Raw genomic sequence first — 27,064 nt, 5'->3', positions numbered from 1 at the left:
CAGATTGGCAGCACAGTCTTACACCTGCTCTTGTTACTGGTGGTCTGCTGTTCCAAACTAGACATGAGCAATTGGGATTATCTGGGAAGAAGCACCATGGAAAGTTACTTGGCTGGAACCTCACATCTTGTTTTACCATGTGCAACAACAGAGGGAGAAATCTATCAGAAAACCATTAATAGTGGAGGAGCCATGGTAGCAAACTGGTGAGACAGCTGGTAGCTGGGGAGTTTGGGGGGTCAGATTTTACTCTTAGCTTGCTATTGATTTTTTAAATCAATGACCTTTTAAGATGGTAAAAATAATCACATCTTGTAACATGCACAGATTTGTGCCTTTGAAGTGTATTAAAAACACAAAACAATTCTAAAGAAAAAAATTAAAATTCCATTAAAAATTCCTTAAAATTTATGACTGCAACAGTGTCAGAGTAGATGGTTCTTTCCCCAGAGAAATAAAACAACTCTGAGCATCCATACTCAAAGATCACTTGTATAGTTTCTAGTAACTTGAAATAATTTATGCTTGTGTGTATTTTTTAATGAGTACAAGTACAAAGAAGTTTATTTCTGACATACAAGAGGAAAGTACAAATCCAGAAGAGCACTCCTATAGTTCCCATTTGGCAGAAGGTTTGAAGCTAGGCACTGAATGAATTCCACAGCAGCATGAACTCCACAGGGACATGCAGGTTTGGTGCACAGAGAAGGATCCTCCTTGAAGACCTTTTTTATTGCACTTCTATCCAGTAGTGTGTGTTCAGGGTTCATACAAGCAAGATACTAAACAAACAAAAAAATCTAGAAATAACTAACTAAACTGGTGCTTTGGGCTTTAGATTTCATCTCCCAAAACCAGCTCCTGAACTGCCTCAGGCTCAGGCTTCCAACCTGCTTGGTCCTCCAGGCTTTCTAATTCTCTGCGCACTTCCTGGATGACACTGCTTTCCTCATAATCAGAGAGGAGATCTTCAGGGATCAAGCTGAGAAAGGGCATCTCATCCATGATTAAGGGATCTTCTTTTTCAGTGCGCTGTGTTTCATTGGCAGACAGCTGGCACACAGATGTGGTGCTGTGGCTGTTGGGAAAAGGCACATCTGGTCACACAGCACATCATTTTGAGTTCTTCTGCTAATCTGTGAAATTCTCCATTCCCTCCCCATAGGAAAACATGTTAAATGCACAATGGATCTACCCTAGCTGACCTCACAAGCACCTGATTCTTACATGCTTGACAGCTGGTGAGTTATAAATGTGATTTCCACATACAGAGATCCTAACAGCATAAGATGTTTGATCCTGGTAAACAAGAGCAGTGGCCCTCAAAACAAACAGCTAACAAAAAAAAGTCACTTGAATCTTCAAATTCAGATAGAAACTTCTGGACAGTTCAGCTAGATTCACACCCCAATTAATTTCTGTTCTGTATCGTCATCTGAAACGTTGTTCTTGCTAGACCTGACATTTGCTGACAGACCTTCCCTGAGGTTAATGGCACATTAACAACAATTCTGGTGCTCATAGGATGGGATGGGATGGGATCAGCTCTGCTTGCTTCCTTAGATGACATTTATGAAACAAAATGTTACCCAATTCCTTTTCAAGCATGAAAAACATAGAGTTGGGCACAGAAGAGAGAAATACTAATCTGCATCTCTATCCCAGCTATGATGCCTTGTTGGAAGTTCATATGATGCTGGAAGTGTAGGAGAAAACTTGGAGCATTTATTTCATAGAAAACATTGGTTTTATAAAAATGCTTTTAGCAAAACTGAAATGATCTCACTTTCTGCCAATGAAATTGCTGATGATACAAATAACTCCTTTAAAAGAAATATTAAAAGCATGACACATGAAAAGTTTGTATTAAAATTCCTTTAACACATCTTACATTCTAAAACAAGCAAAAATCTGACAGAAACCCAGTCTCACATAGAGAGTTGGTGGACAGGGACTGTATGCAGAGAATGAAATTGGAGTGATGCATTTCAACAGCTGGTAGCACTGACTGATTAAAAAGCAGTACCAGCCTCATTAATTCACACACTTAATTCACACTGGATTCGTGTGTTGCCAAACTCAGTTGGGCACATCTGTGTGGGGCAAAGCAAAAGGTGTCAATGCTACCGATGAGAAAAACTGTCAAAACCTTTTCTGGTGAGGCAGAATCTGTGAGTTCTGTACCTAGTGACCACAGAAACAGACCCCTCCAAAGCTCCAAGGCACGTGTTTGCCCAGCTCTGGTGCTCACCTCTGCGGCTGGCAGCTCAGGCCCCCTGCACAGGGGCACAGCTCCAGCACTCCATCGGGCTCCAGGTCCCAGGTGATGAGGTTGAGAAGTCTGTTGGAAGGATCATGGCAGGGCTCACCCTCCTCAGGTAAGGGTGTGCACACAGGAAACAGAAGCTCTGCAGGCCAAGGGAAAGGCATTTTAGGAGAAGTCTTTAGCTGTCTGCTAAACTGGGGTGACCCCATGTTTAATTCTGTATGCAAGATATAAAAAGAGGCTGACCTCAAGTTTCCTTATGTGCCAGGGAGCCATGAGCATGTTTTTTCCACTAGGTGGGAGTAAGACATTTGAAGTTCATCCTTCATGAGCAAGATCAGCCTGACTCAGAGACTGCTCTCAAGGCAGCACAGCATCCCTTGGAGATCCCAAACTCTTCTAATCCCAAGAAAACGAACATTACAGAGAGTCCTCTGCAATGAGTAGCATTAATGGTTTGAAATCTGAATAGACACATACCTCTCTATCTTAAACCCTGATATTTTTTTCTATTTCTTTGCAGAGACTGCAAGTCCAGAGCAATTGTTCAGAAACTAATGAGCTTACAAGAACTACAACTCAGATATTTAATTTATTTTATCCATTCTGCTGTGGGCAAAGCTGTCTGATGGCATCTGGGGCTCGGCACCCTCGTTTCTACACAGGGCTGAATTTCAGCCTGTGTAAGACATTATTTAAAAAGGCTGTGTCCTTTGGGTTTCCTCATGTCAGTAACTCCCAATCTCAGTCTGGAATTCAGCTCTTCCAGATGTTCCTAGAAAAGCTCCCTTCTTCCTCTTGTCTTCAGACACCTCATATGGCAGGATGAAATATGAGAAGAATTCAAACTCTTAAGTTTTTTAATCAGGTTTGGTCAAAAAACACATTTATGTGTGTGCATGCACAGACACATGTGCTTTAATGCACATAACCCATCAGTCCCCAGGTTCAAAACATTATATACTGAGCAGCAAACACTCCACAGTTTACTACAGTTTTATATAAAAATACACATCTTTATTAGGACAATCATTTGCAACTCTCCAGTGATGGAGAAAGGCTTTGAGGTTAGGCCTGACCTGAAAAACCCTAAAGCCCTGCTAAAGCAGAGAGCCATAGAGAATAAAAATTCATTGCTATTAATCAATAGCACTATTTTGTGTTCTAGCAAGAGTATTCTATTAATATTCATCAATGTTCTTACCTACTGAGATATATATATAGATATAAAGTGTTCTTAATTCTAGTATTCTATCAATATTCATCAATGTTCTTACCTACTGATATATATATTTATATAGAGATATGAAAATTTTCTTGATTTTAGTATTCTGTCAATATTCATCAATGTTCTAACCTACTTATATATATATAGATATAAAATTTTCTTAATTTTAGTATTCTAACAATATTCATCAATGTTTTTACCTACTTATATATATATTTATATATATATATAAAATTGTCTTAATTTTAGTATTCTATCAAAATTCATCAATGTTCTTACCTACTGATATATATATCTATATATATTTAGATAGTATATATATATCAGTATATATATTAAATTTTCTTAATAACTATATATCTTGCTCCTTCCTAACCAAACTTACTTAGCATTGAAGGTCCACTGTGTAATGCTCAACTTTAATGTGGGGAAGCCGAGCAGATCCTCCTCACTTTTAAATGGTGCTGGAGCACCATTGTTTTCCTGGAATGCCCTGCAGCCTGATCCACCAGCAGCAGGCTGACAGTGGGACAGGCCCAACCATCAGTACAAGGTCTGCTCTGGCTCACAGCAAGGAGAAAAGCTAGGGAAGTATGTACCTGGTGGAGGGAGCTGGCTGGAATTGTGTCCTGTCACTCCTAAAAGAAGGTGAACTGTGATAAACGCAGCGAGGAGCTGGTGGGGATAAAACAGCAGAAGAAACTGGACCCCAGCCAAAGAGGATTGATTTCAGGCCCAAGACCTTCTCCTCTGTGCTCCCTTCTGTAAATCAACTTTCACATTCCCACGTGGACTGACAGCATGATCTGGGACATCGTTCCTGTGTGTCTCTTGGCTGCCTGGTCCCCACTGCATGGTGTGATGCCCTGGGAGGCTCACATGAAACTCGGGGTATGAAATGTATCTGCAGCCTGATTCTTGATATATGGGCTCCTCAGTGCAGTTTCCTATCATCTTTTTAGGAAAAACTGTAATGGCTCGATCTCACAGCCAAGAGCAAAGCAAGCTAGTGTTAGAATCCTGAAGATTTTTCTGATGGGCTGCTTGCTGAGAGGAAGGAGAAGCCACTTTCAGCCAGCTCATTAATTCCTTCTGCACATTTGTAATCCTGTCATTTTTGCTAATTGTGTGTAAATTCAACACAGAACTCCCTTTAGAAATGTACATTTTTGTGCTTCTGCTGCTGGTCGCATCTCTAGTGTGTAACAGGCTTTGCTTTCACCAGCATGGACCCCACCAGGTGTCACAGACATCTTCTATGGAAAATCCTTTCCTTAGGATTTTTCCTCCTGAGAAGCTAAGGTCCTCAGGAACTAAATGTAAACAATGATTATCTGCTGCTGTGGAATGCAACAGGTGGATCTGTGTTTGGTCTCATGTGCTTGTTTGTAATTAATGGCCAATCACAGTCAGCTGGCTCGGACAGAGAGCCCGAGTCACAAACCTTTGTTATCATTCCTTCTTTTTCTATTCTTAGCTTTCTGATGAAATCCTTTCTTCTATTCTTTTAGTATAGTTTTAATGTAATATATATCATAAAATAATAAATCAAGCCTTCTGAAACATGGAGTCAGATCCTCGTCTCTCCCCTCATCCTAAGAGCCCTGTGAACACTGTCACAACCAGGCTGCTTCTCCCTCCTGATTCTATCAAGGTTTCTAATGGAGTTAACCCAGTGCATTCCACAGGCCAAGGGAGAACAACATGCTGATTCTGTGGAGATTTAACCACTTCCCCTGTGTAGCCCCACAGGGAAAAGCAAGGCACAATTCTTCCCAAGAGTATTTCTGGGTTTCACATTCTCTGAACCTCAGAAAAAGGAAACACAATTCTTATCATTTGCTGTGCCCGTGTTTGTGCCACAGCAGAATGCAATATGGAGATTGTTTACCCACAGTGATGGGGTTTTGTTTCCCTGGCCTATCAGGACCAGGTGTGTGTGTGTGGGGACTGTGGGTGACAGCCACAAGATTCTGGGCAGTGTGAGCAGAGTGAGTGCTTGGCAGGTTCAGTTTAGATGTAATATAGTATAGAATAATATAGTATAATAAAGTAATTAATTAGCCTTCTGATATCAATGGAGTCAGATGCATCATTCCCTCTCCCCCTTGTTGGGGTTGCCTGCAAATTCGATACCCCTGGGCTAAAAAGAGCCAAATACCAACACTCCTGCACTCTGAGCTGGGCAGGACAAAGCCCTGGGTACCTTTGTGGAAAGCACAGCAGGTGCCAGGGCTGCAGTCGTGCTGGCTCTCACAGATGGTGCCGTTCTCCCCTCTGGAAATGGATCTCCTGCACTGGCCCCACACGCAGAGCTGCTCCCCACAGCACTCCACATCCCGAGAGCAGGGCTGCAAGGGAAGGGCAGGCACAGAACTGGCACTGCAGCACTCAGAGCAGGGCATCACACAGGGCTACACACAGGACTGAGCACAGAACTGGCACTGCCACACTCAGAGCAGGGCACTATGCTCAGAACTGGGCACAGAACTGGCACTGCCGCACTCAGAGCAGGGCATCACACAGATCACAAACACTGGCATACACAGAGCTATTCTCAGAACCGCCCCTGGGCCTGAGCACAGCAATGTCTACTTTACATATCTGTCACATTCCCACTGTTTAAGTAGAACTGCTCCATTTCTCGGCTGAAGCGCACACGGAACTACTGCCAGACAGGAACCTCCACAGCAGAGCAGCAGCCTTGGGCACTGCCAGGGATCCAGCTGCTCTGGATACCCTGTGCCAGGGCCTGCCCAGCCTCCCAGGGAACAATTCCTGCCCAAAATCCCATCTAACCCTTCTCTCTTTCAATTTAAAGCCATTCTCCCTTATCCTGTCACTACATGCACTTGCAGGATGTCCCTCTCCAGCTCTCCTGTAGCCCCTCTAGGCACTGAAATGCTGCTCTGAGCTCTCCCTGGGCTCCTCTCTTCTGCAATCGAGGGAAACAAAACATTAATAAACGAAATGTTATCACAGACATCTTATATGGAAAATCCTTTCCTTAGGATTTTTCCTCCTGAGAAGCTGGGAGGCCTCAGGAACAAAATGTAAAGATTGATTATCTGCTGCTGTGGAATGCAACAGGTGCATCTGTGATTGGTCCATGTTGGATGTTTCTAATTAATGGCCAATCACAGCCCAGCTGGCTCGGACAGAGAGCTGAGCCATAAACCTTTGTTATCATTCCTTCCTTTTCTATTCTTAGCTAGCCTTCTGATGAAACCTTTTCTTCTATTCTTTTAGTATACTTTTAATGTAATATATATCATAATATAATAAATCAAGCCTTCTGAAACATGGAGTGAGATCCTCATCTCTTCTCTCATCCAAAAACCCCTGTGAACACTGTCACAAAATGTCATCAGTGGAGAACATTACTGGTTTATTTCCATTGTCAAATGCAGTCAGGAACTAAACAAAATTCTCAGAAGAACTGTTTTCAAAGAGCAAAGCAAAAAACAAGTCTTACTAAAATCTGGTTTTTAGCTGCAATAAGAACCAGACCTCATTGGTAACCAATAGTCTTTGAAAAAAATCTCTGAAAAAAATATCTTTGTGAATTTCTAGCTGAAGGTTGCTTTGTATGACAATTGCCCAAGTGCTTCAACTACACACGCCTAAGGAATCAACCCAATAAAAGCCTTGTGTGTCACTTTGTTTCCTTTTTTAGATATATAATATCTATAATATATCTATTATAATATATCTATTATAATATATATCTATTATAATACAGACATATAATATAATATAATATAATATAATATAATATAATATAATATAATATAATATAATATAATATAATATAATATAATATAATATAATATATAGATAATATATAATATATACAATATATAATATGTATAATATAGATAATATATATAATGTATATAATATGTATAATATAGATAATATATATAATGTATATAATGTATATAATGTATATAATATCCTAGCAGGCCAGCATTTCAGCAGCTTTTTCCTGTCTGTGTAAAGCCTGTCTGGGCAGCCATACAAAACCTGTGTTTCTTTCCCAGTGGATCCCACAGGCAGTGCTTACCACAGGGCGAGGAGCAGGACTGCACTGGCACTACTGAGACCTGATCATTGAAGAGAAAAATGCTCTGTAGCTGTCCAGCTTCTAGGGCAGGGAACTGATCCCACCTCCTTCAGCCTGAGCTCACTTTACAACACAAGATCCAGTTTTTACTTTCTTTAGCCTGCAACTGTTCTGCTGAGAGCTGAAAAGAAAAGGTGGGGAGGGGAGTGGGTGTTGGGCCATCGCAATCTTGATTTTTAATTACTCCCTGTTAATGTGAAATTTTTTTTTTTACCCTCATGCAGAAAGCTTTGCAGCTTCTTTTCTGTCAATTTTGACTGGCTGACATTAGCAAGAATAACTTACTGAGTTTCTAAAGATCACATGAAATCCCATCTCATTCAGCACTTACTGTGTGCTGGGGCTTGCAGAGCTGGCATTTGTACTCCAAGGTGGAGAACTGGCAATATTTCCCTGGTTCACAGTCTTCATCAATGATACACTCCTGGAGGAAAGAATAAAAGAGTGATTTACCAAAATTCATTCTCCTTGAAATACCACAAGTTCTTCATTGATTATATTTCTTATTTGGGAACCAAGACAAAAAGTTTGCTGGGGTTCTTTACTCAATCACAGCTCTGTACCAGACCAGTGCCCTCTCCCTGGCTCATCTCAATCCTCTGGCCTCAAATTTCACCTCCTGAGCCTGTGGCAGTGAGGAGAACACAGTGAGGGTGATATATTTTTGCACCCTCATGTCTGGTTCACAGGGAGGGGGTGTTTTCCCATCTAATGGTTACCTCTTAAAAATTGTGTAATTACCTTCTTCTCTAAATATTTTTTTTCCTCCAGGCTGGAAACAATTTAGTCAACAGAAGAATAACTCATAGCACTGTTCTGAGTCACTTGTTTGTGACCTGACCAGCACTGGTTTGTACCATTGTTAGTGGAAAGGAAAAAGGAAAAAAAGGAAAAGGGATTACACAAAAATCCCTGAATTCTCTGAATTAAGCACTTGACTGCTCCTTGGCAGACACTAATCTCACTTGCTGGAGCAAATCATCTGTGCAACCTCTACTGGAAGTTCCCACTAAGCTTCTCCTTTTCTTCAGATCTCCTCCAGGTTCAGCCTTTTGGGGGTTCTTGCCCTGGTGGAGGCAAGGCTGCTCTGCAGGAATCAGCCTTGTCTAAGTTACCCATTCGGGCCACCTCAGATGTTTTCCAGCAGTTTACTGCATTCATTTTTGTGCAAATTCACAGAATCACTGGGTTGGAAGAGACCTTCAAGATCATCGAGTCCAACCCAGCCCCAGCACCTCAACTAAACCCTGGCACCCAGTGCCACATCCAGGCTTTGTTAAACACACCCAGGGATGGTGACTCCACCACCTCCCTGGGCAGCCATTCCAGAACTTTATCACCCTTTCTGTAAAATACTTTCCTAATATCCAACCTGTATTTCCCTTGGTGCAGCTTGAGACTGTTTGATTACTCAGAACACAGAACAGAAGCTAAACACAGTCTGAGGCCTGATTCTTTTCAAGTTCACAACTCAACATTCAGGTTTATGTGTTTATAATTCAGAAGAAGTCATTTTAGCTGTTTTAAGGAATTAGTATCACCAGGCCTAGGCTGCTATAAATTATTGCAATGTTTTTCTGCTTCATTATCCCAGTACTGTGTGTTTTTTTTTTTTTTTTTTTTTTTTTCTTTTCTGTTGCTACATAATCAAGTGGATCAAAATCCAAATATCCAAATGCTATGCAGTATGTTGGAGGTTTTGTGGCTCCAAGTGATCAGCCAGCCTCCTCTCTTCAGCAGCTATGCTCCTCTAGGCCAACTTTGGGTTCGTGGCTTTGTAAGCTGCTTTTATGAATGCCCTGTATAAACCATACCCAGAACAGACTATTTCACTCCTGTTCCATCCCCTTTCAGGCAAACAGCCAGGTCTTGCTGTAGTCAGGTTTTCCAGCTGTCCTTCTCCACAAAGGAGAAACCTTGCCATGATTGCTCTAAGCTCATGGAATAACTCTAGCTCTAAAACCACCTAACACCAAAGCTGCAATTCTCCAGTTGCTGCTTCCTCCTGAATTAATGAGTCCCACACCAAAAAACCTTTTCCTCTTACTGAATTGTGTCCCACCAGTTCAGACATTCCATTTTATGAGAGTTTCCAGTCAGGGAAAAAAAATCCCTGTGTGGTTTTCTTTCCTGGCATGGCAAAGGCTTCCCTGCATATGAGCTCTGTGAAATTGTGTGCCACACTCCACACCAATTTACCTCCCCCAGACACCCACAGTTAATGCAGAACTCAGTTGTGCTTACATGCAGATGTGTAACCATGTATTTTTAAATTATTTATTTTTCCTTATTTAATCATGTAACAGACCTTTTCTGATTCAGCTACCTTTAGACAGAATAATTGCTGGACAAGGAGCAAATCTGAACACCTTCATGAGCTGCAGCAGATTCTGAACAATCCATTTTTGCCTGGAACTGCAAAACTCAATTATCTCTCAGAGTATTTTGTCATTGCAGGAGCTTGGGTAAACTGAGGAGAAGGAGTGCTGGCCTCTGATGTGCAGCAGAGCATACAAGCTGGGCAGGTAACTTACAGACAGAATTAGGCACACTGATAATGATGTACACCTCTCTGAAACCCCTTTTGGTGTAGTAACAGTTAATGCTGTGGCAAAGGAAGAGGCTGTTTGGGAGGAATACAGAGTGAAAGCAGCACTGCCTATTTGTTAATGGGTGTACTGGGACCCAGCAACAACAGAGGCCAGGATGGAGAATCCCATGCCATGAACCTGTAAGGACACACTCAGCATCCTGAGGACTCTTATTATAATATTGTGCTCTGCAGTGACTATCCTGCAGCACCTGGAAGCTATTTGGGCATTAGGATCTGTTCCAAAACCAACAGGGGAAAAAAGAAAACAAACAACAAAAAAACACCCAACGAAAAAATTGAAAATAATTGAAAAGGTTCCTAAGTCTGCTGAAACAACTGCTGCTGAAAGAAATGTCAGGTTTCTTGTCTTTGGTAGATCATGTCAAAGATGATTGCTTTCCTAAAGAATGATTAGTGTCCATTTCATTTGAAAATACAGCAGTGAGTGATGTTGGTGATAGCTGAACGTGGCAGCTCGCAGACACAGAGGCAGCTGGGGCAGGTCTGACTGTGCAGGCCAGAGCTGGGGGGACAGGTTTGCACAGGAGCACTTTCCCCAGGCCCTTGCACACAGTGGGAAGGCACAGGAGAGGAGGTTTCCTCTCTGTGTGATGTGCCAGCCTACAGCCCACAGCATGCACTGGGCTGGCAGGGGCTGCAGGCAGCTCTGCAGAATGGGCTCTGTGAAAAACGCCAATCACTTGTCTTTAACAGTTTAATAGTAATAAAATGATTATAAAAATAGTAATATAATTAGAGTAATAATAATTTGGGCAATTTGGATTAGGACAGTATGAGACAATAAAAACAAAGAGTTATGGACAGTCCGGGTACCTCTTTCTGGGCAAAATAAGCCTGAAAAAGGACCCACGTTAACAGAGGATTAACCCTTAAAAACAACAGCCTGTTGCATATTCATACACCTCATACATGGTGCATAAATTCCATTCAAACCAGGATTCTGTCTGATCAATGTCAACTTCTTCCTCTGAATCCTGACGGCGTCTTCATGGCTGAGTGAGGCAGGAAGAAGTTTGTTTGTTCTGATAAGGGAGCAATAAATTCTTTTTCTCTGAAAGATTCAGGTGTCCTGTGGCTGCTATCTCAGTGCGAGTCCTCTCTTTAGGAAAAGTATCTTACATAGCATAGTTTCTATTTTAACATTTTGTTATAACCTAAAACTATATTTAACACATTACTTAAGAGAATTAATACAGCATAAGTTTCTAACATAACCCATATAATATTCATTTTAATATTTGCCAAAAGCCAATCACAAAATACACATTTTTCACAGGCTGGAAGGGGCTGCAGGCAGCTCTGCAGAATGGGCTGGCTGCTGCACTGCACCCATCCCAGCCCACCCAGGGTCACCTCTGCCCATACCAGGGAGGAGAAACAGAGACAAGACAAGAATTTCTCGTTTCCAGTCATGAAAGCAGAACAACAAGGCAGAGTTAACCAGCTTTCATACAGAAACCCACTGTCTTTGGCAGTGCTTCTCTGGTTTCTGTGCCTCACTGTGGCAATACTTTTAATGCTGTTTTGCTGGTGAAACAGTACATACTGAAATAACACTCATTTTGCTTTGATCTTTTCTCCCTTAATCCTTAATTAAAACCATAATTGTAGACTAAAAAATATTCTGATGATGACTAACCTTCAAGATGGACTCACTGATTTTAAATTCACAACTGGCATTTGATTTATCCATTCCCTCTCCCCACTCACACTCACCCTGCCTCCACATTCTCAGAAAGTTCTTCAAAGGTGACTTTAAACAAAACTCTTCACTACTCTTATCTTCAGCCAGTATTTGTCCGGGAGTGAGTCTTTCTCCCCTGGGATCTCTACTCTTTAGTTTAGAACCCAAGAAAGCAGAGGAAGGCACGGCCATGACAATATACAACATTTCTGTGGTTCTCTGGCACAGGAACGGCAAGATTCAAGCAAGAGAACCCCTTTTCCCCTCCCTGTGTAATCTACACGGCTCAGTTTGCTGGCTTATTGTGATCCAGGTAGAGTTTGTGCCTATAAACTTCTGCAGGAGCTGAGGGGAGAGGCAGGATTGTTCTCTGCACAGCTGGTAAGCCAAAACAGCCCTTCCAAAGTGTTCATTCCTAAACCTCTATGCACTTCAGGTGCTCGAGCCATGAGGTGTGGAGGCAAAAACCAGTGATTTTGGAGAGGTGGGGAAGTTCTGCCAGCAGAAACACAGCACAGGAAACAATTCCACTAGAGCAACTGGTGTGACAATCAGAAAATGAGTTTTAGTAATAACCTTGGAAATGCATGGGAGCACCTCTCACTGTATTTTGGGACAACTGTCCTCCAAAAGCTTCTCTGAACAAAAGCCCCTTTACATGTTTATTAAAAACTCCTCATACAAAGCAATCCCCTTCTCAAAAACTCTGGTGAAACTCTGTGTTAGCCTCCATAAACCACAGCCACAGATCCTTCCCAAACAGTGCCAGAGCTGACCCAGCTGCACCCGTGAGACAGCAGCAGCTCCAGCTGTGGCTGCAGCGCCGTGGTCACACTGGAACTGACATCTCTCAGCAGCGAGTCCTTCTAAGAGTTAACATTTCTGTGTTTACCAATCCCCTTCTAGGTTTTGTTTCAATTTCTGCAAGTTGTCTTCTCACGCAGGGCTGCTCTCCATTACTGCAGCAGATGGCAAAAACTGCTGAGTAGTAGGGAAAAAAATAGAAGCATAAAACCTATTTTATATCCTACATGTATTAAAAAAAAAAAAAGGCAGAATTACATAGAATGGAATATTGTTTTGTGGAAACTACTACCTAAATTTGAAATGCAGTAGCATTCCAGTTCCTAATCTCTCAGTTGTCTAGACAGGGCATGTAATGCATTTGTCTTTAATGAGATATGGATTAATTTGCCTTGAAATACCTCAAAACCTCTGTAATAATTTCCAGCAGCACAAGTCTCTCACTGCTGTCCTGCCAAGCACACAACACTCGTAAAATCAGGAACTTCTGTTAGAAAGAGACGTCCTAAAAAGAGCAGACATGAGCTGAGAGCTGTGCTGGGGGTCAGTGCTGTGGGGAAAGCCAGCTCCTTGGGTGGCTGCTCAACAGGAATGTGGCTGCTGAGCTCAGAACCAATAAACAACACAAAACAAGTCCCCAGGCTTTGTCCTGAACTTCTCCATAGAGCTAATCCCATCTGATCCCTTCTCCCCCACTTCCCAGAAACATTTCATTTGGGAAAACTTCATTTCTGGTTCTCTGCATGGCACAATATAAATGGAGGCAAAATATGTCTACATGACATAACTGAAAGTGGCCTGAGCTTGGCTTTAGGTACCCAAAGCAACACAGCTGTGTTAGCCTTACCATGGTGTCAAAAAGGGAATTATTGAGGCAGGCTGTGATCCCCAATCTGCTCACCACCAGCGCAAGAACTGCATCCCTTCCCACACCACCTGCTTATTCCCCCCACACAAACAGTGATCTTGGCACTGGTCAGACCCTTATGCAGTTCATGCTCAGTGTCAAAAGAGGAAATAAATAAAATATAATCTTATCCACGGCTTCAAGGAACTGACTCCAATGAAAGAAGAAACTACACCCAAAAAAAACCCCAAAGAAACAAAATAAAAAAAAATCCTGGCAAATGCCTCAGAATAGTGAGAAAAATGGTGCCTATGTTCTCTCTCAGACCATGCTCTGTTCACTCTTGGTCAAAATCTCTCTGTATGCCTTGTAATAATTTAACAGCAGGTCACTCTGCAGAAGCAGCCACTTCATTTTCTTCCCTCACCCTTCTTTTTCCTCAGTAAAAATAACCTGATCTTGGCAGGACTACAGCTTCTGCAAATGCTCTTGTGTAGGAAACACAGTGCCAAGTACTCATTTCAATCTGGTTTGCAGTGGTATCAAAGAGGGCACATGAGAACTATTTTAATTTAGTAGAAAACCCCCATAAATTATATATCTGTCAGGTAATTAACTTAGTCTGGAAACTAAGAGCTCTCTAACTAGGAAAGGAGAAAAGGACTGTGTCTGTGTATGTGTGTGTGTGTATACATATTTATGTATATGGGAAGTCAAAATACTGAGGCAAATTTATAGATAAAGCTTTCCTAATGAGTTTGCAATTAACAGTCCTAACTGGGAAATGCATCTACCTGTGGATCTGTTGATGGGAGAACAAGAACTCTTTGATCTTTGATAACCAGAAGTGTCTAAGCACTTGTGCTCTGACAGACCCTGGGTTTTACTCCAAATGTCCAGAGCTCCAGCAGCAGCTGTGGAGCCACTGTAGGGCTGTGCCACAAACCTGTGAAGTGCCATTCTTTGTGAGCAGCAGAGATCACACAGACACAGCTTGGAGGCAGTGATGCTCCCCAGGCAGGAGCTGCAGTCTGACTGCAGGCTTGTCTCTGCAATTGGCAGCTAAAAAGTTCCTGTGATTCACTACTCAACTATGGCAGTTTTGCAAATCTGTAAAAGCAAAACAAGGCAGAGTAGCTGTACACACAGCGAAGATGTGAAACAGCTGGATGAAAAGAAAAGCCTTTGGCAACAAGATTTCTGTACTTAACAGCTGCTGGCTAATCTTCACCACCAAATTAAGAGGAACACACTGAGAGTAAGATGTTGACCTGTGCCCTGAACTGATTTCAAACCCTGAATCTTATGGGCTTTGTTCCTTTATAATGTACTTTTTCTGGTAGTCCATGGTTTCAACAGACTTATTAATTCTGTTAAAGGTGCCAGCCAAAGATAAAAACACTGAACAGAAGCACATTGGTAAGGATCCACGTTCAGTGCATTTTGCCCATGGCAGAGCTGTCAGGGTAGGAGGCTGCTTTTACTGTAGAAGAAATGGAATGCTTTGTTTTCCATGAGCTGTAGATGGAAGCAGAAGAGGTCTGAATTACAGCAACAGCATTGAAATAAATCATCTGCAGCATGCAAGGATTTTGGGAACATGAGATCCATGTCTGCCAAAGGATGAAATAGGTATTTGGGTCATAGGTGTGGACTATTTGAAGCTTTGTCAAGACCTCCTCTTTGGGGCATTTGTTGGGATTACAAAAGAGCCTCTTTTATTTTAATATTCCCTTAATTTAATTTTCATCTGAAATCATGTGCCTAGAGGATATTGACAACATGAGATGATGACTGTTCATGAATATTCATCCCATTTCCTAAACAAACACAAATGAGAAAGAAATGAAAAAGGGTCTTCAGCACACTCTTTTTGTCCTTCCAAAAGGAACATAAGAATATGAATGTACTGCAGATTTCCACCATGTATGAAGTCCAAGACAAACACCTACCAGGGGACCAAAACCTTCCCTTGCTGACAGATGTCAGATCTCTTGGACCCAGGAAAACCACTAAGGCTCCCCTTTGCCTGACACCACCATGTCCTACGAAACTGCTCCACCCCCTGGGCTTTCTAAGGGAAGAATTTTGAGGGATTCCTCATATGATAGAAATTCAGGAGCAGGCTCTAAGTCATTTCCACACAGAATAACAAGTGAACAGACCCAGAATTCCCACCCCACCCTTTGTACCTTTAGTACAACCATGCTGCATTACAATATGTGTGACTGGAAGGGAAAAGGGCATTTGTTCTGAAGGTGAGGATCAGGACAGGTAGGGCAGGGGAGGGGGGCTCTCTGTGCAGGCTGCAGAGGTGAAGAGCCACAATGATGCAATCACCAGAGTGGTGTCCCTCAGTGCTATCAGTGACTGAGCCTCTCACAGGCCAGACACTCACTCCACAAAAGAAGCCAAAATGCTCTTTGTGAATCACATGGGAGGAAGGACAAAGTTGAAACTCACTCAGCTGACACAGAAATGCATTTCTCGAGGCATTGCATTGCATTTCAAACCACCATTCTACAGAGCTAGCCTCCTTCCTTGCTTCCTCGCTTCCTTCCTTCCTTCCTTCCTTCCTTCCTTCCTTCCTTCCTTCCTTCCTTCCTTCCTTCCTTCCTTCCTTCCTTCCTTCCTTCCTTCCTTCCTTCCTTCCTAACCAAATAGACACAACTTCAATTCACCATTTTCCTTCAATTTCCATGGTTTAGCTTAATAAACCACAGTGCAAAACGCCACCAAGCTGGACTGGTAACATCTCACACCTCTTCCTGACTCTACACAAATGGAAATGCTGAGCAATCACTGATGGCATTCATTCTCTCTCCTCGTACTCACTGGTATAAAACCAGTATCATTCTACAGATTTTGTGGAATCCAAGCGTCCTCAAGTCCAGGCAAAGATTACATTAGGCTCATCATATATGGAACAATGTGTTATTGGGCCAACCTCCCAGCCACAGCAAAGTCTGCCACCTTACCTATGACAACACAGATGTAAGCAGCTTTAACCCATTTATCTGCATCCTCTGCATCTGTCTCAACCAGTCCAAGATTATAACAGATGCAAATAAAAGATTTAAAAAAAAAACAACCTCTGCAATACATCCAGTGCTGTAGCCTGTATTTCCTAAAGCCTTAGCTACTGTTGTTACCCTTCCAGCTAAGGCTTGCTGCTGAATTGAATAACATGGTTTCAGCTAGAATCTCAAATAAGCAGCTGCTGGAGCCAATGGATTAAGTTACATAATCAAAACCAGTGGAAAAAAATTTCTCATTTGCCTTAGAGCTTTTCCTCTCATGGGTAATTTGCTACATGTGTATGGCAAGAGGAAAGAAACACTGCTGATGAGCCTTCAATAAAGAAAATCCATACTATGATCTCTTAACAGATGTCACTAGATCACAAAATTGCCACCAGCACACATAAAAGATTAACTCTTCTGGATGGATGTTACCATAACGAGAAGAGAACCCCAAACATTTCTCTTAGAATAAACAGGTTGATCTAGGAGAGGCAGAAAACAAAATCACTCATGGTGATTTGTTTTTAAATCTCCCTACGACTTGGGCAGGATCTATAAAATACAATTGCACAGCCCTGGATCCCCAAACTCAGCGTGCTGAGAGTGGGAAAACTGCACCAAGCCCAGGGAGAAGGCAAACAGCCTCCCTTTGACTCATGGCTTGTTGGCAGAGGAGTTGTGGCAACCAGCGTGCAAACAAGGGAGCAGCAGGAACCTGCATCCCTCCCTGGACATGGAAAGCTTCAGACAAGGCAGGATTTGTTCCCACAACCAACAGGAATGCTGAGAGCTTTAGGAGGGGTGCATGGACACTGCTGGAGCACTGGCTGGATGAGAGAGTTTTGTACCCTTCAGGAGAACTCACTGGTTTACCAATCTTCTCTCACTAACCATGCTCAGAACATTGAATCAGCTCTGGGCACTGCCACTCTATTACAGCGACAGGCCATTTTTGGTGAGGAGACATTTATCACAAGAAGAGCCTTCTCTCCTCAGTATTTAGCTACTCAAAGGGTAACAGTCCAGGGAGAGAAAAACACTGAGGTGACTCTCCAAACAACTTGATAAAAATATTCTTTTTCTTTGGGGTTTAGCTGGAATAAAAATACCACATTACAGCACACGAGGATCTGGCAAATTTCTTAACAATTCCAAATACAGGCACAGACTGGAATGGCTAATGAAGACTTTTGGAGTATCTATTAGTACTACATAGTTGTGTTTCCCTAACTCGACAGAAAACAAACAAACTAAACTAGACTGACAGGAAATATAAGAGAAATCCTAGTCACTCTTTTAGTATTTTTTTTATTACTAAGTAAGTAAATTTACTAAAGTTATCTAAACTGATTCAGACTCCCACTGATACAAACAAGAGCAGGATTTGATACCTTTAATTAGGAGTAACCCTTTTGCTGTTCCATCAGTTTGCTTGTCTGGAAATCTAAGCCACCATTTAAGAGGGGGGAAAAAAAAACCAAAAAGATACTGATCTGTGTTCTCTGACATGGCTGGTTGTGTTTTCAGCCAGAACACCTGCCTGGCTTGCCCCTCAGCAAAAGGCACCTTGTTTCTCCCGCCCCTGGTAAGGTCTGGCAGCTGCTCCCACTTTTTTGCTTTTTTGCTGAGGGTCAGTGAGCCCCAGAGCTGAACTGAGCCTCACTGCTCACACTATGGCCCCTGCACCCTGCAGGGTCACACAAGCCCCTGATGTCTGTGCTCTCTGTACACTCTGTGTGCCCCCACAGCTTCCCACACAGCCTTCTCAGGGAGAAAACCAGCTCAGGGTGGACCAAGCTTGGCAAACAAAGATGAGGACACTGGGGAGTGTGTCAGGCAGCTGGTAATTACAGGGATTTCCCACCTTCCTCCTCAGAGAAGTTTCTTTGTGCAGGATCAGACCTGACACTTGTATTTCAAACTCCTCCTGGCAGCTCTTTCCAGCCACTGAGGCTAACATTCAGACTGGTTTCTGGCCACAGCCCAGTGAACATCAGATGACTGTCAAAACCACTGAGTTTAGATACTCTGTGACTGGCAATAAGGCCATCTTCTCATCCATGACCTAAATTAAATCCCTTAACAGCTTTTGCATCACTAAGGAGCATTTGCTGCTTATGGAGTTACCTGTGAAGTCTCAGAGATACGCACACAGTCCATCACCCCTTTCATACAAGAATAAGCCCCTCTCTACAACAAGATTCACAGCCTGAAAACACTCCAGATTAATAAGAGCAACTCAGAATGTTAATTGAACAATTCTTCTCATCTTTAGCTAAATCCACTTTCCCTGTGCACCCTTCTCCACATCATTTTCTACTCTAACAAACACAGGCTACTTGTCCCCATGAACTATCCCCACTTGCCCCAAAACTTCATATTCTACACTGCCAAGACCAAAACTGAAAAGGGAAACGAAAAAGGGGGTTCAGTAAAACATTAAGAACTGGCTGAGGATGTCTAACCATGCCTGTCTGAGAAGCCATGGCTCTCCAAAACAAGGACAATTTGCCTTATCTGCTCCTCCACCAAGGATCCCTAAAGGGTGGGTGCTGTGCAGAACAGACCTGCATTGGCCCAGTGATTAATGGAGCAGAGCAGGCTGGACAGCTAACAGAAGAGCAGACTCAGAGCACCAGGGAATTAAATTATTAAATACACAAAACCTACCAGATTTAGATATTACGTGATTTTTGGCTAGACAGAGACCTGGATTTCAACCCAGGAATGCACTTACTGTGTCTATTGATAGTTTAAGGTTGTTGAGTGCAAGTCACCAGGGACTAAAAGTTCTGTGAAAAAAGCAACAAAAAAACTGGACCCAAATATAAGACTGCCCAAAACAAGTGTCCTCCCTGAGATATTAGGGAGCAGAAGTCAACATCAAGATGCTGCATTTTCAAACTTCTGCCATTGACTCCTCTCCTGCGGTGCTGCTGATGGAAAATCTGCCATTTCCATTCCATTGATTCTTCCTTCCCAATTTCCAAAGCTTCCTTTCTACAGAGCACTGGTAGGAACTCCTCTCCCTGGAGCAGTATGAGCCTCAAAGAGAGCAGCTCCAGTACATGTGGCTGAGAACATGGCTGGTGAAATCATACACAAGGTGCCCAAAGAGGAACCAAGTGATTACTTTGGCAATTCTGGATATGGCAGGGAACTGGGAGCTTGAAGAGCTGCAGCTCAACCATTTATACCACCCTTTTTCTCTAGAAAAGGGGGAAATTGAACTGTTTTCTTTCTCTTTAGTACTTTCCTGCTGGAGTAAAGATAAGGGCTGACAAAGGGTTTAAATGAGGTTGTTATAGAAGGGATGCCATCCTTTCTGCCTGTACAGATAAACCAGAACAAAGGGTTTAAATGAGGCTGTTATAGAAGGGATGCCATCCTTTCTGCCTGTACAGATAGACCAGAACCTGCCAGGTCAGCCTGGAAAAGGTGTTCCACAGTGACACCTCCCTGCCCAGAGCTCCAGGGGTGCCTTCACCATGGAAATGGAGGCCTGGGCATCCCAGGCTCTCCTCCTAAGGACAGGCTGGTGTTTGAAATCCCGGAGAGAGCAGCTGCTCTCAGTGTTTGCAGAAGGTGTGGTCCCACAAGGAAACTTTGACCTGTGCTGTGTAATCAGAGAGGAGGCACAGCCCTGCCCTCAGCAGCCTCTGCCACCAGGGGCAAGCAAATGGCAGGAATCTGTTCCACAGTGCCAAAGTGAAATGAGAAATGTGTCATATTCTTCCAGTTCCCTGCTTCACTCTCCCCAGACACCAGCATCATTAAAAATCTCTTTCAAAAAAGAGAATTGAAAGCTAACAGATATACTTCTACTAAAATTTGAAAAAAAAAAAAAACAACTGCAAACAAACCCACAAAAACAACCTAGCTAAAAAGAGACATTGCTTTTTTTATTATTTATCATATTACCAGAGAGAAGAAAAAAGCTCAGGTACACTAGCTTTGAGTTACAAGAGAGAGCTTATAATAGAAGAGAGTAAATTACTGCTCTGAATGGAAGTGATTAAGAAATGCAGCTAATCTTTCTGTAGCAAACCTTACCAGTAGCAGTTTTGCTTCCTTTTATTTTTCATCCTTGCTTTCCTTCGTTAGGCTAATATATCACACCTGATACAGGCCTAGCCAACAAGCTAGAAAAGATTTTGATTTTCATAGGATAATGAGGAATGGTGTTATTTCTTGCTGCGCTCTGTGCTCGAACTTTTGACTGAAAATACTTTCTTAATTTGCAAGCTACCCAATGCTCCCTGAAGAAACAAAATACAGAGTATTTGAGCCTTAAATCCAGGAACAAAGGGATGCGAAGCCCTCCGCAGACTTTATGCCCATCCAGCTACCTCTTGCCTGTGTTTGGCCTCTATAGAGACACAAGAGTGCTGGATTGAAGCCTGACATCCACAGGGGTGACTGCCAGCCCTCAGTGACATCTGAGAAAGTGAATGTGAGTCTGGGAATGCACTTGGGGCCTCCCAGAAATGCAGTGCCTCTGAGGAACTGCAGTGCACTGCCAGAAATGGCAACGAGCCCAACCCCACTTGTGGAGACTCCAAACACCCCCAGCCACAAAAGCCCTGCCAGAGGAGCCACCACTAACAGAGAGCAGCTTGAGGAGAATGCTGCTGGGATGCAGAGCCAGGAAGAAATAGTCTGAAAGGAAAAGTCTGTGTGGGGAGGATTCTCCCTCTTGTTTCGGTCATGTCTGCCCTTTATGTATGTGTACATGCTTATATACATTTATTTATATGCTCTGTTTGTGTGTGTATTGGTACCTGCTTCAGGAGGACAAGCGCTGGGACTTAAAATGCAGGCACAACCTGTTTTCCATGGAGCTGCTTCTCCAGTGCTGGATTTCTCATTCCAGCCAGTAAGTGGATTTATTATTGCAATGCAGACACTTCTTTGCCTTCTTGTGAGGCTCTTGTGTCATCTCTCAAAGCCCAAAAACGTCACATGAAAAGCTTTCCGTGATTTCAGAGGCTTCTAACTCAGCACAGAAAATAAATGTAAACTGGGGAGGGGTAGGGTTCCAGTTACCACAAATTACTGCAGTAATGAATGACACTGAGTTTAAATTTCAGAGCATGTGGTTTGTGACAGTGCTTGGAAAATTCTTCTTTCTACCAACCAAATTTGCAAAGAGCAGGAGCTGTGGGAATCCTTAACTTGTACAAGTTAAGGCTGCAAACTGAGCCTATGGAACCAGTGGAATGACTCTTCCACCACCTGTGGGCTGTGAAGCCTGTGGCCTGGAGAGTGACCAGGACATGTCACACAAAACTTCAGGTATGAAAATCTGTGTACATAAAAGTGACCTAAGGGTCCAGTGCAAAGTTTTCTGCAACTCATTTCCCAGTACTTTTACCTTAAGTTTACAGACCTAAGCAACAGTGCCTTTTCATTTGGACAAAATCTTTCTTCTGCTTCACAGATCTCCCCACAGCACCACTCCCCTCCTTGCTGTAACCCAAATCTTGCAATTCTTAATTGCATTACTCCTACAATATTTTTTTATCCTTGTAATAGCAAAAGTGATTCATATTCCCCTTTCATGTCTAAAGTTTGCAAGCATTTTCAGATTTGCTCCCTTTAGGCACATCTTAGTCACATTAATTTCACTCTCTCCTTAACCAAGGACCAAGTACATCTGGAGGCTGCTTTTCCTCCAAGTTGGCAACCTCTAAATAAGGTGTTTGTACCCTGGGCATGCTGAAAAGTTCAGAATGAGTGTGAGGGGGGAAATGAGCATTAAGAGCTCTGTTCCAGCAGCCTGCAGGGGGGTGCTGGGGAACTGGGGGTGCAGGATGGCAGTGAGGAGGAGCTGGCAGCACGAAATCAGACAAAAATCTGCATTCAGCCCTCACATCCTTCAGCTGGAGCTCTGAGAGCACTGGGAGAGCTCTGGATGCAGCACTGGCTTGGTCACTGAGGCAAACTTCCCAGATGGAAAATGCAGCTGTACCTTGATATATGAAGCTTATAAGGAACCATGTATGAAACCTGGAGAAAGATCATTTAGAAATAATTTTTACAGCTGTAAGAATGATTAGCCACCACAGGCAAGCCAAACACATGATGAAAATCACCAGTGTTGTGTTGCAGTGCTAAGAAGGTTAAAAAGTTTGCCTTTGTACACTGGGTTTGAAGATGATGATCACATTTGCTTGGAAAAAAAAACTGGATTGTGTTCATTACTTATTAAAAAGCACTGTGTAGGATGTTAGCACTTTGTATAGAATCAGCTGCAGTTTAGAATAGTTAAAATTTATTCTATACCTTGAGTTTTCACTTGAGCTACAAGCTTTGCAAAATAGTAAAAAGAAAAAAAGTAAAGTTGCTTGTGTGTGCTACATTTTGCTACTTGCCATTTTCAAGCTAAAATAGCACTATAAAAACATGAGCCTACAAGAGGGAAAACTTTAGAAAAGAGGCACTAATTTCAGGTTCTGTATCCATTAAAAATCGGAACTACTGACATAATTTTTCCATAATTACACTTAGAAAATGATTTCCATAATTATATTTATAAAATAGTTACAGAGCTGCTTCTGTGAAAGAACTGGAGGTAAGCTCTTCTAAAAAAAGCCAGGGTATGTTGAAGTAAATCAAATCACAAACTATCAGTTAGATGAAGCCAGCTCTCAGAGGAAACCTGGCAAGCCCAGTCTTAGTAAGAGCACAAAAAATATTCCACTTTAGTAGGACTATAAGCAAAGAAAACCCAATTTTTTAAAGCAGTGGTATGTGCTGAATTTCTCATGTGACTGCTGATGTTTAACAAATGTACCTGTGCTTGCAAGACTCATGTAAAGAATACTAGTGATCTTTTAAACTCCTTTGAGAGTCCTTAAACAACCACATTTTTAGGGGAGGGGGATTTATTGTCCCATCTCTCTCCCTTCTCTTCAAAGTGGCATTTCAGAACCACTTGTCCATCACTTGTTAAGCTTGAAAAGCAAATAGAGCCATATGTTGTTCTAAAGATTCCTCATAAATTAATGATTTGGGGTTATTCATTTTCAATTGTGTAAATCTATAAAACATTTTTTTTAATGGAAGACAAGATCACTGTTATACTAAGGATTTATCCACACTCACTGGAAAGACCTGTGTAACTACCTTTGCTATTTAACATTTACATTTGACAGACAAATAGTCAAACATCTCTATTAACCACAACACTGGAACTCTGTTTCCAAGTCATAATATTCTAAAGTTAAACCAATTAAAAAACACAGACATTTTTGACTGCTTACCCCAATAGTTTTGTGTTTCAAAACATTTCAAAATTTTGTTAGGTGAACTCTGTCACAGTCTTCTGAACAAGGAACCCAAAGTTTTTGTTTGATTTTCAAAAAGAAAGAAACGCGCTCACTTACATGATTCCTTTTGTTTTCTCCATCTCTTATGGATGTAATAACTGTCTCAGAAAAAACTGTTGATCCAGTTTTGTTATCTGTAACCTGATACCAGAAAAGAACAAAATATCAAACTACAGTTTTTTATTAGTCCTTTGTTAGTCTCAGCCCTACATCCTGCAATCATTAACCCACTCCCACTCCCTCTTTTTTTCCCATTTTGCTGTCACTCTTAATAAACCATAATCAGAAGGGAAAAGTAGATGACAGAGCTACCTCCCTGTCTATTTAAAAATGACACTGTAAAGGAGCCAACTGAGCAGGAGATGGTTGGGTTTTCATTCCCCATGTAATAGCTGTAGCTGTGTCCTATTTTTAGCAGGCCCTTTTTCAAAATAAATTGCTATTTCACACTAACCTTTCGTGACAGGTGTCCTTAACACCGTGACTAGCCAAGCACAGAAGAACCCCAAAGTAATTATCATCAGGAAAATTTACACTCCAAATTATTTTGTGAACAAACATGTAAAACTGGGCTGGGGCAGGGGAGGTTTGAAGAAAACCTGTTTAAGAATGGAGAGCTCACCACATACAAGTTTTCTCATACCTTATCAATTTCTTGATGGGTCTGAACAGTTCTGTTGCCCACTCTGGTTTCCGTGTTGGACTCGTTATGGTAGTTGGGAGGTAAGTCCTCAAAGCTGACTTCTGACAGCTTTTTTGCCCCTTCCTCTTCAGCTTCCATCTGCCAAATTAAAAAAAAACATAACAAAACAACCAGAAATTAGCAAAAATGTCACAAGAGAGGCCGAGCCATGCTTCCTGTGCAGACCCCAGTGACAGACACTACCTGCTCCAGACACTGCCTGCAGCTGCTCTTTTCATGGGCCAGAAAAACAGGGCTAAACCCTTCAGATCTGGGCTGGTGAAGCCAAAGTCAGTCCCTGGGAGGGAAAAAAGTGTGCAGACCACTGGTAAGTTGGTATCTGCACAGGCTGGTGTCAGTGGAGAGCCCAGCTTTCTGCTCTTCGCAGAAAACCGCTGAAAACTTCAGGCAGACTTTCCCTTCTGACAAAGAAGAGAAAATATCCTGGCAAGAGAGAGAAACAAAAGCCCCTTGAAGGCAACCCTGTAGATGAGGGTGCACACATCCAGAATTTAATTCTCTGTTTCAGTTCCCACTGTCTTTGTGGGATGAAGAAGGGTGTGAATCTTGTAAACACACAAGAATAAATCATGTTCTTTTATTTGCAACCACTGTAACAGAGCTGGAAGGCCAAAAGTTCAACCAGGATGAACAACAGGATTTTTCCCAAGACAAAATCTCTCCTTTTGGTGTGTCTGTTTATTTTAAATAACAGCTGCAAATCTTTCTAAGTGCAAACCATTTATCTCCTAAGATTCTGCTCAAACAATTCACACTTTGCACTGCACCCAGGCAGCAATCCAGAACCGACTACAGAAAAACAGACAGAAATTCTGATTACACTCTTAAGCATCTTCTCAGCATTGTAAAGAATGGTTTGTCTCGATGCATTTGCAGCCTAAATGAAGTGGATAACAGCGGTAGATTTCAGAAACCATCCAGAGGACAGCAAAAGACCCGAAATTAATTTAATTATAGTAAACCAAGGTCTGTTTCTGCAGCAGGTTGTCAGTTACAGGTTTTTGCATTTTTGAATGAGAGGAAAAGAGAACTTGAAAGGAAGATTCTTAAGAGGTAGGGGAATGGAAAGCCCACAAGAAAGGGGAGTGCAGGGACAAGGTGTTTGGACAACCATATGACGCACTGGTTTGGGGTCTGGTCTCAATTTCTGGCTCTGAAACAGATCCTGGGCAATTCTGGGCCAGCAATTTGATACCAAGACATGCAATTTCACCATAGGCATGCTGCTCCTCCGCACATTTCCAGGACACTTACAGCCCTGAATGCTGGCTCGAGATACCCTGGTGCTCCTTAGCTCCCGCGGCACAAAGACCATCCCGTAACTCTTCCCTCCGCTCCTCCCCTCGTCCCGCACTGTCCCTTTGTCACTCCGGCTGCAGCCGGACCATGGCCCGCACCTCTGCCCGCCGGCCCGGCCCATCCCATCGATCCCATCCCATCCCGTTATCCATCCCATCCCGTTATCCCATCCCATCATCCCACCCCGGGATGCGCACCGGGCGAGCCCCGAGGGCGGGCGGGCACCGGGCCGGGGAACCCGCGCTGCCCTCAGCCGCTCCCTCAGGGCCGCTGCGGGGATGCTGCCCGGCCGGGGAGCTGCGGGAGGAGGAGGGAGCCCCCGGCGCCCCTCACCTCCTGCACGGCGTTGCGCAGCTTGTGCTGCGTGTCCTCCATGAGCGCCTCCACCTCCCGCAGCATCTCGCCCAGGCTGGCCGCCCGCCGCCGCCCGCCGCCCGCCGCGGGCCCGCACAGCGCGGCCACCAGCGCGGCCAGCAGCGCCCAGCGCCGCATCGCGATGGCCCTCGGCTCCCGCGCTGGCCCTGCTGTCCCTCCGCTGGCCCTGCTGTCCCTCCGCTGGCCCTCGGCTGTCCCCGCTGTCCCTCGGCTCCCCGCGCCGTCCCTCCGCTGCCGCCGCGGTCGCTCCGCGCTCAGCGCCGGCGGGCGGGCCCGGCCCGGGCGGGCGGAGCCGCAGCCCCCGCCCCGCCATCCTCGCCCTGCGAGGATGCTGAGAGACGGGGGAGATGCCGAAGGAAAGGAGCAGCGCGAGTTTCCCGCTCAGAGGCGAGACCTTCTCGGTGTTTCGGACAGGTTTGATCGGAAGAGGACGGTGGGAGCTGCGTGGCACCTCCATCGTGTGCTTTGCTTTCCAGCGAACGCTCTCGAGAGATGCTCTCGGCTCGGAGGGGTGACCTGCATCTGGCTGGCAGTAGTAGAATCGTAACAGAATCCACCCCACTCGCCAACTTCGAAAGCTAATCTTCTCTAATATCATCCTAATCATTAAGAAGCTATGAACCAACATTAGCCTTTTAAGCTAAAGAAAGAGGGTTTCCCCCCTCCTTAATGGTATGCCTCAACAAAACCCCAGCCCCTGATTTTTTATCATGCTCACTTCATGACTCACTCTCTTTAATTATCCAACCCATTTCTGCCTGACT

General features: G+C 43.3%; 1 protein-coding gene across 1 annotated transcript; it reads right to left on the bottom strand.

Annotated features, from left to right (window-relative positions):
- Positions 1 to 534: 534 nt before the first annotated feature.
- Positions 535 to 26,565, bottom strand: DKK3 (dickkopf WNT signaling pathway inhibitor 3). Its single transcript, XM_030948538.1, has 7 exons — positions 26,259 to 26,565; positions 24,567 to 24,704; positions 23,981 to 24,064; positions 7,952 to 8,044; positions 5,701 to 5,845; positions 2,252 to 2,408; positions 535 to 1,078 (listed from the first exon to the last, which is right to left on the bottom strand). Exons 1-7 carry the CDS (start codon positions 26,415 to 26,417, stop codon positions 835 to 837), a joined length of 1,020 nt encoding a protein of 339 aa, XP_030804398.1. The 5' UTR covers positions 26,418 to 26,565; the 3' UTR covers positions 535 to 834.
- Between the last annotated feature and the right edge of the window lie 499 nt (positions 26,566 to 27,064).

Source organism: Camarhynchus parvulus, chromosome 5, assembly GCF_901933205.1.
Source record: "Camarhynchus parvulus chromosome 5, STF_HiC, whole genome shotgun sequence".
In the NCBI taxonomy this organism is placed as follows: Eukaryota; Metazoa; Chordata; class Aves; order Passeriformes; family Thraupidae; genus Camarhynchus; species Camarhynchus parvulus.
Note: the sequence above shows the minus strand (reverse complement) of the source record. Positions and strands in the feature narration are given on the sequence as shown.